The 13,786-nt window shown below is 43.5% G+C and overlaps 1 protein-coding gene and 1 long non-coding RNA gene across 2 annotated transcripts; one reads left to right on the forward strand and one right to left on the reverse strand.

Moving 5' to 3' along the window:
- Positions 1-212: 212 nt before the first annotated feature.
- On the reverse strand, positions 213-1,899 carry GSC (goosecoid homeobox). Its single transcript, XM_080594284.1, has 3 exons — positions 1,364-1,899; positions 891-1,150; positions 213-525 (listed from the first exon to the last, which is right to left on the reverse strand). Exons 1-3 carry the CDS (start codon positions 1,689-1,691, stop codon positions 373-375), a joined length of 741 nt encoding a protein of 246 aa, XP_080450410.1. The 5' UTR covers positions 1,692-1,899; the 3' UTR covers positions 213-372.
- A 201-nt stretch (positions 1,900-2,100) lies between these two features.
- Positions 2,101-3,204, forward strand: LOC308195974. Its single transcript, XR_013951989.1, has 3 exons — positions 2,101-2,644; positions 2,740-2,831; positions 3,065-3,204. It is a non-coding gene; the product is annotated as an uncharacterized lncRNA (long non-coding RNA).
- Positions 3,205-13,786: the final 10,582 nt, after the last annotated feature.

Here is a 13,786-nt window from a genome sequence, read left to right on the forward strand (position 1 = left end):
CCTCCTCGCCGGGGGCGGCCGCTCTCTCGGGCCCCCGGAGGGGAAAGGCGGCCGGCCCCGGCCCCCCGCCCCGGCTCCCCCCCGGCTCCCCGGGGTCCCGTCGGGCCCCGTTGCGCCGGCTCCCACGGCGCAGACCCGCCCGCAGCAGCCGCCCCTCGCCCCTGCCCGCCGCGCTCGCCGCCGGCCCGCAGACGCGCCGCCGTCTACCTGTGTAACACCTCCGCACCACATTTTATTTACACGCAATCAACTCGGGGTATTGTACATTATATACAGATAGTTTCCCCGTCCGACAAGGCAGAGCCTGTGCAAGATAGTAGCATCCTCCAGAGCGTATCCTACAGTCCACGGGAAGCGGCCCCCCGCGAGGTATCAGCTGTCGGAGTCCAAATCGCTTTTGCCGTCTTCTTGCCTCTTCTCCGGAGAAGTTTTGGATGCTTTATTCCATTTTTGCGCGTTTTCCGACTCCTCCGAAGACGACCTCTTTTGCCTCCTCCATTTCGCCCGGCGGTTTTTGAACCAAACCTGTCGGGCGAGGAAGCCGAGTGGTTATGTTAGGGGGACAGTTAGAGGACAGGCAGGTGGTTAGGGGACACGCAGCCCCCGGCCCCCTCCCCGGGCCCTGCCCTGCCTTGTTCCACCCGCAGCCCCTTGCAGGCGGCGGCCGCGCTCCGACGGGCGTTCTCCCGCCCGGGTTCCATTGGGGGAACGGCTGCCGCCCGCCGCCCCCACAAGGACACCCTGGGGAAATGGGGAAAAAATAAAATAAAATCCCCCCCAACCTATCTCAACCCCTCTCCCCCCGGCAAACCTGTTACTCTGGAGGAGCCGTACAGAGGCGCCTCCACCCCGCGCGTTTAAAGGCAAGGGGAGGGGGCGGCCCGAAATACCTCCACTTTTTCCTCTCTTAAATGCACCCTCCTGGCCAGCTGTTCCCTGGTGCCCACGTCCGGGTATTTGGTTTCCTGGAAGAGGTTTTCCAGCGCTTCTAGCTGCTCGTCAGTGAAGATAGTCCTGTGCCGTCTTTTTCGCCTGCAGTGCAGCTGGTTGAGTAACTGCAGCTCCGTCCGGGACAAAGTGCCCACGTTCATGTAGGGCAACATCTGATGGGGAACAGGGGACATCAGCACTGAGCCAGTGCCCTCGTAACCTACGGACAGACAGACGAGACGACGACAGGCTTTCGCATGAGACTGCTGCTCCCCCCGGAGAGCCCCCGCTCCCCGCCACCCCCTCCTAACCCCGCGGCTCCGGGAACAAAGAAAGCCCGTCCGGTCCTGTCCGGTCCCGTCCCATCCCATCCAGTCCCAATCCCGTCCCAATCCCGTCCCAAACCCGTCCACCACCCCGCCGTGCCCCTTACCTGCGGGGGGGACGCAGGAGCACTGCTGGGCTCCCAGGGCCGGCACGGCCCCGCAACACGAGGGGCCCACGGGGGACGCGGGCACATGAAGCTGCCCGTAGTAGTAGTTGTTGTAGCCGAGCCGGGACCCGCCGACCGCCGGCAGCGCCGAGGCCGGTGCCACCGCCCGGGAGTAAAATCCGCCGTAGTCGGAGGCGCTGCCGTAGAGCGAGTCCCCGTGGAGGCTGGGGAAGACGACGGGCGCGGCGCTCGGGGGCAGCAGCACCGAGTCCTTGCAGCGAGGTCTGGCCGCCAGGATGTTGTCGATGCTGAACATGCTCACAGGCATGCCCCAAACCGTGCCGGGGCAGGGCAGCGGGGACCGGCCGCGGGGGGGAGGGAGGGTGGTTGCGGTGGAGGGCGGGGGAGGCCGGAGGAGACAGGGAATCGAAACTTTTCGGAGGAATTTTGGAAAGAAAAAAAAAAAAAAAAAAAAAAAGAGGGGGCTCGGAGAGAAAAGAGCGGAGCTTTTTCCGAGGGCAGCTGGCGGGCAGAGTGTGCGTGTGTGTCTGCGCGCCGCTGTGCGTGTGAACGCGCGTGTGTGTGCGCTGGATCCACCCCTGGAACTTTCCCCCCTCAACTCTCGCCTGTTTACTGATCTCAACCCAGAGGGCTGCACGGAGTATAATCCATCTGAACCTCTTCCCTTTTTTATACCCAGGCGACGTCATCCTGGATTTAGTTCCTGGTAATATGCAGATGACAAACAAAACCAGATTTGATTTTGCACCCCCCCCCCCCCCCCCCCTTTCGGTGGGGAAGAGGTGGGGGTTACACAAAGGAGTGAAAGGAGCCTGGGTCTGTGTATTGAGAATTAATGAAATTAACGTAATCCTTTCCATTAGTGGGCTTTTTTGAAAGGCCCCAGATTTAGGCTTGATCTCTGCTGCACCGGCTAATTGCCGAGGTTAATCTTATTAATGCCATTGTGCAGAAGTGGTTAGCAGCTCCTAGCCTCGTCTATTATGCACCTACTTTGCTCGTGTTAGTTCACATTAGTGGGTGCGATTTCCTCCGTCTGAAGCTCGGATTCATTATTTATGCTCCGAATTGGTTAAGAAGCAAGTTTAAAAAAAAATAATAAACTTCGGTATAAGCATGCAATCCCCCCTCCCCCCAAGTGTTTCTGTTAGCTGGGTTTGAGTTTTGCGTCCCCCGGCTCGGAGAACTGAAGCGGCATTGAGGAGTGTGCGTTGCTCTGATTTAAGCTTTATGCACTGATGCAACAACGTCTTCTGCTGAGTAAATGAACTATTTTTTTCCTCTTTTCATAGATCACCTGGCGGAACTGGGACACGTGAATGTTGTAAACAGTTTTATTGTGTTTTATTCTGCAGATTCAGATCCAGACAGGTATCACTTTCTATTTTTAAACAAGCCAGAAGGTGGAAATGTTAATGACCACTGCCATCTCAAATCCCCGGGTCTGGTAGGTGTTCCGATTCGCTTTTGATGTCCATTCCGGTGCCTTTCTCTTTTCTTTTTCTAAGGAAAAATAAATTCTTTCCTAGCTTAGAAAACGAAGCTCATAGAGTTGCGGTATTACGGCAAACTTTATATTTTGCATGCTCCGAGAATTTAAAATGGAGCAGTTTAAAATCCCTAAAACTCTTCCTGTTAAGACATTTGGCTCTCTTGGTAGCTGGCTCTTGTGATTTGCAGAATACTTCGTCTGTCACGACTGTCACTGGGAATCCACAGGAGGTGAACTGAATAAGATTAGACTATTTACCCCATCAGCCCTCCATCAAAGAAGGTAGGAAATTGTACGCATGAAATGAAAACAACCCATTAAGGTCCGTTTGTGAGGAACACATTATTTTGCCTCAACAAAGAATATCTTCGTTAGCGCTTACTCGCACTTTTATCCTTCCTTTCCTCGAAATTCCGGGATTTATAACTGCATCTGAGAATGATCTCAACCAAAAACCTATTTCTAGTAAAAGGCTCGTATGAACGTGGAGGAAGAAGAACCCCAGGACTTAATTCTCACTTTATTAATACACCGCGATGAGACAAATTATTAGCGTCGTTTGCTTTACTTCATTTATTCCCTGATCAATTTCTTTCCGCCCTCGGTATTTAGGAGCTGACCTTTGTGCGGATTTTGCAAATTTGATATAAAGTGAAACTATTTGACGTGGAGTTTTCTTTTTCTTTTAATTTTCCTTTTTTTTTTTTTTTGTTAGTTTTGTGTGTGTGTGTGTTCAAGGGTTTTTTTGTGTGTGTGTGTGATTTTGTTTTGGGTTGTTTTTTTGTTGGTGGTGGTGGTTTTTTTTTTTTTTGGTAAGTAATATTCGGGGTCTGGCTCGGTCACGCCGCACACAGAGCAGCGCGGGGCTTAATTCCTCCATCGGGATGCTCGTCCACGTCCCCAGCGGCCCTGCTGCAGCGCTCGGTAGCATCTCCCCGGCGGCCCCTGCAGCTCCCGGCGGGGACGGGGGCTTCGGGCGAGCCGTGACCCCAGCCCGAGGAGAGCCGCGGGGGCACCGGCGGCTCCCCCCGGGCTCTGCCTCCTCCGCGGGTGCCCTGGGGGCCTCCTCGGAGCCACCCCACCGGGCCGGGACGGGCCGAGCCGTGCCGAGCCCCAGGCGGCGGGGACACCGCGCTGTCGGGGACCCCCCCGGCGCCCCGAATTGCTGCCCCTCCCGGTGACCCCAGGACCGCGGTGGGGTTCCCTGGGTGCTGCGCCCCGCTCCCATCGGGGAGTCCACGCCGCTCCCGTCCCGCTTCTCCCAGGTGGAAGCTGCACCGCGGGGCAGGGGCGGGCATCGCGGGACCCCGCCACGTCCCCCCGGGGGACAGCCGGGGGCTGGCAGGGCATGCACCGCTTGTGCTGTGCGAGAGCTCAGCTTCTGAGCTTCCCGAGCAGTTTTTCGATCTATGAGGCTCTGCTGAAGGATGATCTGCCACGCTGCAATGCTCACCTTTCTTCCCAATTGACAGCTTTTTTTTTTTTTTTTTTTTTTTCATAAGACCTTGTCACCCCCGTTGGGAAAGTTCTCGTTTTGTTTTGTTTTAATCTGGGAAATCTTGCCGTGCAAACCCCGGTTTTGCTACCCACTTCGCAAAACCTGCTCTAGGAGTTTCTCATTTCACATCCGCTCCTCGCTAACTTTGCAAACGTAAAATTGCGTTAAACAAACAATCAGTTGTCACACAATGTCGGGATGAAATTGTAATAACAAATGAAACGCAAGCAAATTGTGCTGCATAGTGTTGCTAAGCAATTGTTTGTTACCAGAGGACAGTCACAGCATGGGCTGAAAGGGAGATCTAAAGAGGAGGATAGCACCGCGCAAAACAAGCTGTTAGGTATGAAATAAAGTAAACACTGCACTGATTTTCAATATTATTACCCCAACACGATTTCATACAAAGCAATCACCATGCACAAGTCTATGAAAATGCGCTTGTTGAGAAATCGGCCGGGTTTTTTTATTTTAAGGTATTAAGGACTAAATGCCGGGGATGCGAAGCGCACCCGCAGGGCACGGGGGCTCCGCAGCCGCGCATCTCCCGCGGGGCCCCGCGCAGCCCCAGCGGCACAGACCGGGGCCTCCCGGAGAAAGCGACCGGGGAGCCTCAGCTGCCGCTGCCCGGGGGGATTCTGAGACGGAGCGGAGGGTTTAGTGCATCACCCTCCCCGAAAAACCTCTCGGAAAGAGCGCTTCGCAGCACCTCTCTCACGTGCGGATGCCATCGTCCTTCGGCGTTCCCCGAGTTTGTTTCAAATTGATTGCATCATTACTTCACCGAAAAAAAAAAGTAAAAAATCATACAATGCGAAATTACGGTAATTTGTTCCCAGAATAAACTTATCTTGAACTGATTAGGAAAGTCAGTCATTTGAAAACGAGGCAGAAACGCGTTTTTTTCTAAAGCTTCCCTCTAACAATATCAGCTTCTAAAGTTTTCATTCATATAAACTTTATTAATGAAGATCTTTTATTTAAATGTCAAGGGGATTTGAAATTTAGAGTAAATTATGAAGCATGCATGTCTTGCCAAGTCATGGGTCAAATGCATTTGTGAAAAACTGCTAAAAGAGCATATGGTTTTGAATTTTTCTACAATGACTAGTGTTTAAATAAATTGCTTGTACTGCTTAACTTCATGTATAATTTTGACAGAAATTGGCCTATAGCCTTTTGATATGTAAACATTTCAGGCTTTTATGCGGTATAAAAAGACACTTGCTTTTTGGGATCAGCTAAAGCAGTCACCCTGTAATTCAGAAAACTGGCACCTAACATTACATTCTTGCTACATTTCAACTTTCAAGTTGCAGCATAAGGGGGGAAAAGCGAAGGGACATTTCAAAAGCAATGTCCAGTTGGAATTAAAATCTGCAAATGAGGTGAGAATGTGCCACTCACTATCTGATTGAATTGGTTAAACTATAGCATTAAAGTGAATTCTCTGTCTTGTTTTCCAAAAAACAACAGACGAATCAGTGAAAACAGGCTTCGACGCAGCACAGACCTGACTTGCAATTCAAATACATGCCTTAGAACAAAATCTGCCTGAAGTACAAATAGGTGTGAGAAAGGAAACCGAAATATCCCTTTTGAATGTATTTCTATGAATTCTTTCTCTTTTACAAACTATCTGGGTCTGTAAAAATCAAAACGGACCTTTAGGTATGGAACATTGCCTACAATGGATACTAATACACCATAATCCTTGGATTCGCCATTTAGCAAACTGCATGCCCGCTTGCATTTCACCAGTTCCCAAGTCTTTTGCAGGTATTCCTGCAGCAAACATCCCATCGACTTTTTTTTTTTTTTTTTTTTCCTGGTGAAGAGCAGGGTAGACCTTCTATAAGGGCTTCAGCCTACAGTGCATACAAATAGTGGGTCACTCAGTTTTAAGTCTCCTTAAACTTAAATGATTTTGTACATGTATAAATCCAGCAAGCTACTGAATAAATCCATTTATTACTAATATATCTGCCTCACATAAATAAACTTCCTAATGTTGATTGGATGGATAAGCCTAGCCCAGCGCTAGACAGCACAGGACCTGGATAGTTGCCTGGTGCTAGACAGCTCAACATGTTTATTTCCTATGTGCTTTAGCTGGGACTAAGCTGAAGTTGGAAAAATGTTCAAATGAACTATATAATTTCAATCTGTTTCTGTAGTAAAATTAGTATTTATTGTATATGTCAGTTTGTCATACACAGAGTTCTCAAGATACACTGCCCCTTTTGTTAGTGTACGGAGGTGATTTTTTTCAGAATTGTAATGAGTCAACATTCTGTTGTAGACGATTCGGATGCTATAACAATTTAAAAATCGATATGAATTCAGTCTGATGTGAGGTAATCTAGTGAAGAATGTAGAATCTCTTAAAGGTGTCCATGAATGTGAACAAAGGCAAAAGACTTTTTTTTTTTTCCCAGCCTTTTCATATATTCCAGCATAAAACAAACTTAGCAAATGAGGAGGTGTAACACCACTGACATAATAGGAAAAAGATATATTTGTTTCCCCCTCTAAACAAAGGAATTATGCTACATATAATCTGTGCAGATCATTGCAAAGAAGACTCTTAAAGTATTTTTTTCAAGGGGACAGTGGGAAAATATTTCTGGTCCTTGACTGCACCCACAGGTGTCAATGAGCAGATGTCCTGGTAATTGGTAATTTTACTTTCAATATTTTTTTCTTTCAATTTTGCTTTCCATTAGATGCAGTTTGGGTCAAATGCTTTACTCATTGATATTGTGATCAAATTTGTTTAAGATCACTAAAGTGGGATGATGTGGACATCAATGTTATGAAAAAGTTTCATTCCGAAGGAAGTGTTGTAGAGGCTGACACAGCACAAGTCTCCTGCAGAGACATGACTGCCCCACAATTAGGAAGAGGCTCTCTGTCACAGTAGAGCCAACAGCCAAGATTTCTCCTGAAAATTGAACCGTACTGTAACAGTACAGTTACAAGCTTCAAAGACAAGGTGGCTTCACTCCAACATTTTAGTATTTAGTACTTTGGTTTTCTCTGTAAGGATAATTCCAATTTTACCTATATTGTACGTACAGTCACATATAGCTATGCATAGGTAGACATTTGTTCATGTAGCTAATCCCTACATGTAATGTGCCTAAACTGCGCTCATTTTAAGCATCATTATGTTATTAAACCTCTTTCTATGCTAGGGTTTATACTAGTATAAGTATAGCATTTGAAAAAAAATACACACACACAAACAAAATAAGCCAAAAGACTTCTTTCCTGATTGACAAACATAAACCAAACTAAGACCTCTGTTGTTGATTTGCCTTTTTCCAGTGACTGAACTAAGTTTTTGGATCATCATGTAGCACACTGGATTTTAAACCACAAGAGATCCTGAGCACACACAGCTACAAATCAAGTCAACAGAAATTGTGTGTGGTCAGCACTTATCATTCTGCACAAGCATTATTATATTGGCTAAAGCTCTTCTTTGTAGTATAAACTGTACATACTTAATGTCTCCTCTCTCCAAAAAGGCCCTGGGAGATTACACCCAAAGTAGTCATTTATTTGTAATGCAAAGAGACTCAAAAGGCTTTTCTAGGGAGTTAGAGAAACAAAGTCAGCTTTAAAAATAAATAAGTGAACCATACAAAAGACAGCTATTGCATTGTTTTCTTTAAAGTATACATGATGTCTTTTTAAAACTTATACTTTTTTAGGAACTCCAGAGTTTATGAGTATCACTCTAGCATAATCTAATAGTTTTTACTCTAGTAGGACTAAAACTGGAGCTCATTCCTGCATCTATGGAAGTCTGTTTGTTAATTGCCATGGATTTTGAATCAGAACTTAGAGAGAGAGAGAGAGAGGGATCTTCCAACTAAATGTTGTATTATCATTACCAAACACCATGTAACTAAAACTTAACAGACTTCCATGACTGCTTGCTTGCTTACTTCTCTTTTCTTTCTTCCTTCCTTCCTTTCTTTCTCTTTCTTTCTTTTTCTTTCTTTTTTCTTTCTTTTTCTTTCTTTTTTCTTTCTTTTTCTTTCTTTTTCTTTTTCTTTCTTTCTTTCTTTCTTTCTTTCTTTCTTTCTTTCTTTCTTTCTTTCTTTCTTTCTTTCTTTCTTTCTTTCTTTCTTTTTCTTTCTTTCTTTCTCTCTCTCTCTCTCTCTCTCTTTGACTTAATTGTGCCAGATATATATCATGAAGGTTTACAATTTTTAAAGAACACAGGAAATTATATTAAAAATGAATGTTTGCAAAGGTCAAAAGTAAAATACTGGATAGTTATAGTAGAGAAATATATAATGAAGGATAATGGATTTAAGGCAAGTGAGGCAAATATTCCAAAAGGAATTACAAAATTGCTACCTTGGTTAGAAGTTATTTTGAATTAATGAAATTAATAATATCACTATAATTGTTCTCAGTGACCACTGGTTACACTAGACAGATAAAATAGGATCATCCAGTGAAACAACTCAGGTAGAAGAATTATTATACTTACCTTCTAATGCTCTCAACCTTAATCCAGGTCTCTAGATTAAATCACACGACTGTCAGTCAACTATTTGAGTTCTAATTTATGCACTATGGGGAAAAACAGCCTGTTTACAGCAAAGTTAATTTGTGGAATTGAACACAAGACTCAAACCACTAGAGGACAGAAGTAAAAAGCTATGTTTATATGACATAATAAAGCTTGGGTTTGTTTCTTACTATTTCTAAACCCATTTTAATTTGTAATGTTAGTACATATAAGAGTTTTGATACCTTTCTGAAAGTTAACAGAAAAATTTTAAATTAAATAGGATTATCTTGAAGTCTAGATTAATTGATGGCTTTCCCCTTCCTACTCAACCATCCCCAGTCCAGGATTAGAGTTTCAAATTCCTGCAGTATATATTTAAATACTTGCAGCTAACACTTCTTATACTTTCAATCTGATCGAATGAGATAAGGCATTTTTATAATTGGGAATTATATCATGTTCAGGGGCAACAACTGTGTCAGCTACTCCCATGGATCAGGAATGTTATGCCAGTATCTACACATTTGTAGCTGTCTTCAGGACAAGATAATTTGTCCTTTCATCTTTCACCTTTCATCTTTCTTTCTAATTCTTATGCATAGCTTCCATGCAGTCTGGTCTTCAACCTTTTGGTTTGGAAGGAAAGTCTGTTCTTTTATGATAACTCTGAGTTTTCTTGATGGATTTGTTCCAAAGTTACAATAAGATATGCAAGAACATGGTTTGGGCCTGTTGCCTGTTTTAGGAGGTTGGTGTGGTGTGTAGCTGGACCATGAACTTAGCTGAGAACTTGGTGCAGCAGCCAAAAGTCAAGAATAGTTCATATTTCAGAAGTTTTATCAAGGACATTTTCTTTGTTTATGTCCCAACATGATATAACATATGCTTTTGAGAGTAAAGATGAATTGTTACATGATTTTTGCCGTTGGTAAGATATTTTCAGAGAGGGAATACTGACTCCTTCCCACTCTGCTTCTTGCAGTGGATACATCAGCATATATCAGCAACTCATTTGCGAATTAAATGTGCTCAAAACTCTGACAGATTGATATCAACATTTCTTAGGCCACTTCTTTAATATGCTTTAACCTCAGGGTAGTATATATGCACTAGCCACCACGTTGAGAAAATCCAAAGGGCACAAAACATGCAGGGGCAGACCTAATAAAGAAAGTAAGTGTACATAGAATGTGAATTTATAGAGCTCTCTCAGTCTACACTATATTTGCACATGGAAAAGTTTTTTCCGACTGAGAATACCTTGAACCTTTCAGCCATCACATTTCATGCATGCCATGAGCACCTGCACAGCCATCATGATGAAGACAATGAGCTGCAAACTTATATCCAAATCTTACTGTGTGCTCCTAAAGAAAGTCCACAGTTTCACTGAAGGTGAGAAGACTTACCTTAAGGTAAAGTTGTGGGCTTCTGGATTACTTGACTATCAGAAATTACCTGAAGATAAGGAAATGCATTTTAGTAGCAATGATCTTACTGAGGTGACTTTTCAGAATTCAGTGACAGCTGTCACAGTGTCTGTCTGTGCCTCAGTTTTGTTGCTCCAGACCTTTAAACTTGATGTTGGTTACAAAATTTGCTGTTTTGAACAGGGCATGAAGATGGATTTGAAACAGCAGTTGGTGGCAGCAATGTCTGTTTGTTTTCATTGCTATTTTGTACATCTATCTGAAATCTTATCTGTCTGAATATCTTAAGGCATTGCAAAACCTATGTTGGATGTGATGTGAAGTTCCAGAATGTATATATTTTGTAATATACATTGGAAAAAATGGTAAAAAGGAAAACTTTCAGAATATTTGCAGAATGGTAGGGAAACTTTCAGAATATTTGCAACCCCTACAGTTTCCCCATTATACATATGCTCCATTCATCCAAAACAGGTAGCAAAGTATTCTGGTTTCTTTTGATTGTAAAATATTTTCTTTACAAAGACTTCTGAAGTCCTTGGTCACCAGATGACTAATGCTGTAGTCTAGCAATCAGAGTTTAAATCCCACTAATTTTAGGTTCTCTTAACCTCAGCCTGCCCTAATTTAGCAAAAGATGTCTGGCCTGTGTTGAAACATTAGCAGAATCTAGGGAAACCAGCGCATAACTCTAAATATTTTTCTACAAATATTCCCCAGCCTATACTCTGGCCCCAACAACTGGATTCTTAATACAAAGACGATTTCAACATGACCATCAGGCTCTTGAAAGAGCTATGTTAAAAGAAATTGACTATCTTGTGCAGAGTACCTCGACTTCAAAACTGACTATGGTTAATGTAAATGTTGGCTTAGCATGACATTTGCTTGCTCTATACTCAAAGAGAGAGTGATATATAGACAGCCTTTGGATTGTGTCTTAAAAGTTTCTGGACTGTAAAACAAACTTTGCTGTGTTGTGTATTCTGGGGTCCCAAAGAGGAAAACTGAAACATTCACTCTTCCAAGGTAACCCAGGAGTCAGTCTACACACAGCAGCTCTACTGACAAATGTACTCCTTGATTGCACTGGTGATATTTCTCTGTGAAAATCCAGAAGAGAAACTTTAGCAATTGCAAAGTAATTCTGAATCTGCAGTTGGATTTTCTGCTTATTTATAGAATACAGAACGATTTTGTGCTGAGTGTTCATGAAATGTGGGATAGAATAGTCCGGTTCTTTCAATGACCAAAGTTACAGCAAACCACACCATTGTGCTCTGAGGGTTTCTGCAATATTAAAGATGCTAGTCATTATTTAAATGCTATGTCCAATTATGGCATAAAGTCACATCATTTTGGCATTTCTTCAAGTCACATTAACCCCCCCCCAGCCTACATAACACTCCGCTTACCCTGCTGCTGCTTTCCCAGCCTGGCTGCTGTCTGCCTGTCACTTGAAACTGAGGGCTGATTTCAAACATTCTCAAGCCTGACTGGTAAAACACGTGCTTCTCTCTGATGTGTCATTTGCAGTGTTCATTCAGTGGGATTTAAATGGAGCCTTGATCTTACAGCTTGAAGGAAAATAAAAGTAGAGGGAAAGTTTATTGTTTTGGCACTTGGCTAAGCATTGTATAGCAATGCATAAATGGAAAAGAAAAAATACTTACTACCAGAAACAACTCTGAGGTTTTTCTATTAAAAGCACTCATTGCTATGTAGCACTGTATAAATAGGGTAGAGTAAGGGTCAGTAAAAGTTGTTCAGGTCAGGGAAAAAAAAAAACACATTTAACATTCATGCCTCCAACACAAGGCTGTAATACATAAACACGTACAAATATACATACAGAAGAGATCGTTACATTTCAGGCAAGAAGCAAGTGTCAGTGCATTTGAATTTATAGCACTAAAAATCAGCTCAAACGGCCATTGCCACAGATTTCTTCCTCGGATGATTTGGACTTTGTGTAATCATGCTGTGTCCATAATGCACCCCTTGAATTAAGTAATTCGGAATGCCAACCAGAGAAACTTTCGGCTGCAGTCAGTAATCCTCAAGGGCTACAGCAAGCGACGTGTGTCCAGCTAAGATCACTTTGATATCGTTGGTCTATAAACTCCACATGCTTTGCCAGATTAAAATATGATTCAGTGTTCCCAGAGGGAGCCGGGAAAGTCTGCGCCATCGTCTAGCAAGGGTGAGAGCTGAGCTCATCCCCTCTTGCTTTGCTGTCACTTTGTTCTCTGGGACTGCTCTGGACCAGGGCAGACAAGCCCACCGTGACAGGTCAGCTGTGCATGGGAGAAGCTCAAGCCCCCAAACAAGATATGCTGGCACCGAACTGACAGCAAGAGAATTTCAGCAAATCTTCAGCACCTTTGATTTTAACAGGTGTTGGGTCAGGTTTTATTTCAGATTACATTGCAAATACCTTCCCGCATGATAACAGGTTAATTGCAGGGATAGATGAAAACCACAGGACCTCTGGGGGAATTAAAACTCTCAAGAAATCCGTACTTACTCTCAGGCAAATTATCTTGTTGTTGACACTAGGGGTAAACCACAGGTCCTCCTATTCCTTGTTCAACGGGGCAGTAAATAGGCTGGCAAACATAAAAAGAGCCAAACACTTTAATACCATTACAGAAAACTCTGCTAGACATCCTGCTGTGCAGGGTCCAAAGAGTCACTTTTGTTACTGAATCCTTGTTCTGTACTGACCCTTTACACTACTGCTGAAGCTGTGGTAGTTGAATACTTTTTCAAGTAATTTGTTCTACCTCAAGCAAATTGCAGATTATCAGTATAAAGTCAGCATGATTTATTTTAAAATGTTATTTTGAGATAGCTTTTACACTAGCCGAGCACTATGAAACACTGATGGTTGTTTTAAATATGTTTATGTTAGCTGAGTTCAACCATTTTAAGAAAGACTCAAATCAGAATGAGATATTCTAGAACTGAGAAAAATACTTTTGGGCCTATATAATGATTTGTATCAATTTAATTAATTCAAATTAGAGAAAAACTAAGAACATTTTAGTTGTCAGGCAGATTGGAAAAAAAAAGTATTTTTGAAACATTTTAGAGAAAAGCTTTTGGGGATTACTTTCTGCTAATGTATCAGAGGATTATTTCTAAATGCTGAAAGTATCAGAGCTACTTTTTATGAGAAGTGGGCCAAAATTGCAAGAACAGATTTGAACTCTTGAATTTGTGGGTTGGAATGTAATTCTCACACCTATTTATCCTGCCTTGCCAGACTTATTACCACTACTTGAGCCCTAGGAGTGAACCTACTTTTACAACTTAGTTTCCTGATCAGATGCAAAATTGCAATACATGTATTTTATGGTTTGGGAGTAGGCAGAGCCAAAACCGTGTTCAGCATCGTTCCACTCAAAACCAAGTATTCTCATCAAGATCACCTAATAGTTGAGGT

This window comes from Anser brachyrhynchus (genome assembly GCF_964034855.1).
Source record: "Anser brachyrhynchus genome assembly, chromosome: 5".
In the NCBI taxonomy this organism is placed as follows: Eukaryota; Metazoa; Chordata; class Aves; order Anseriformes; family Anatidae; genus Anser; species Anser brachyrhynchus.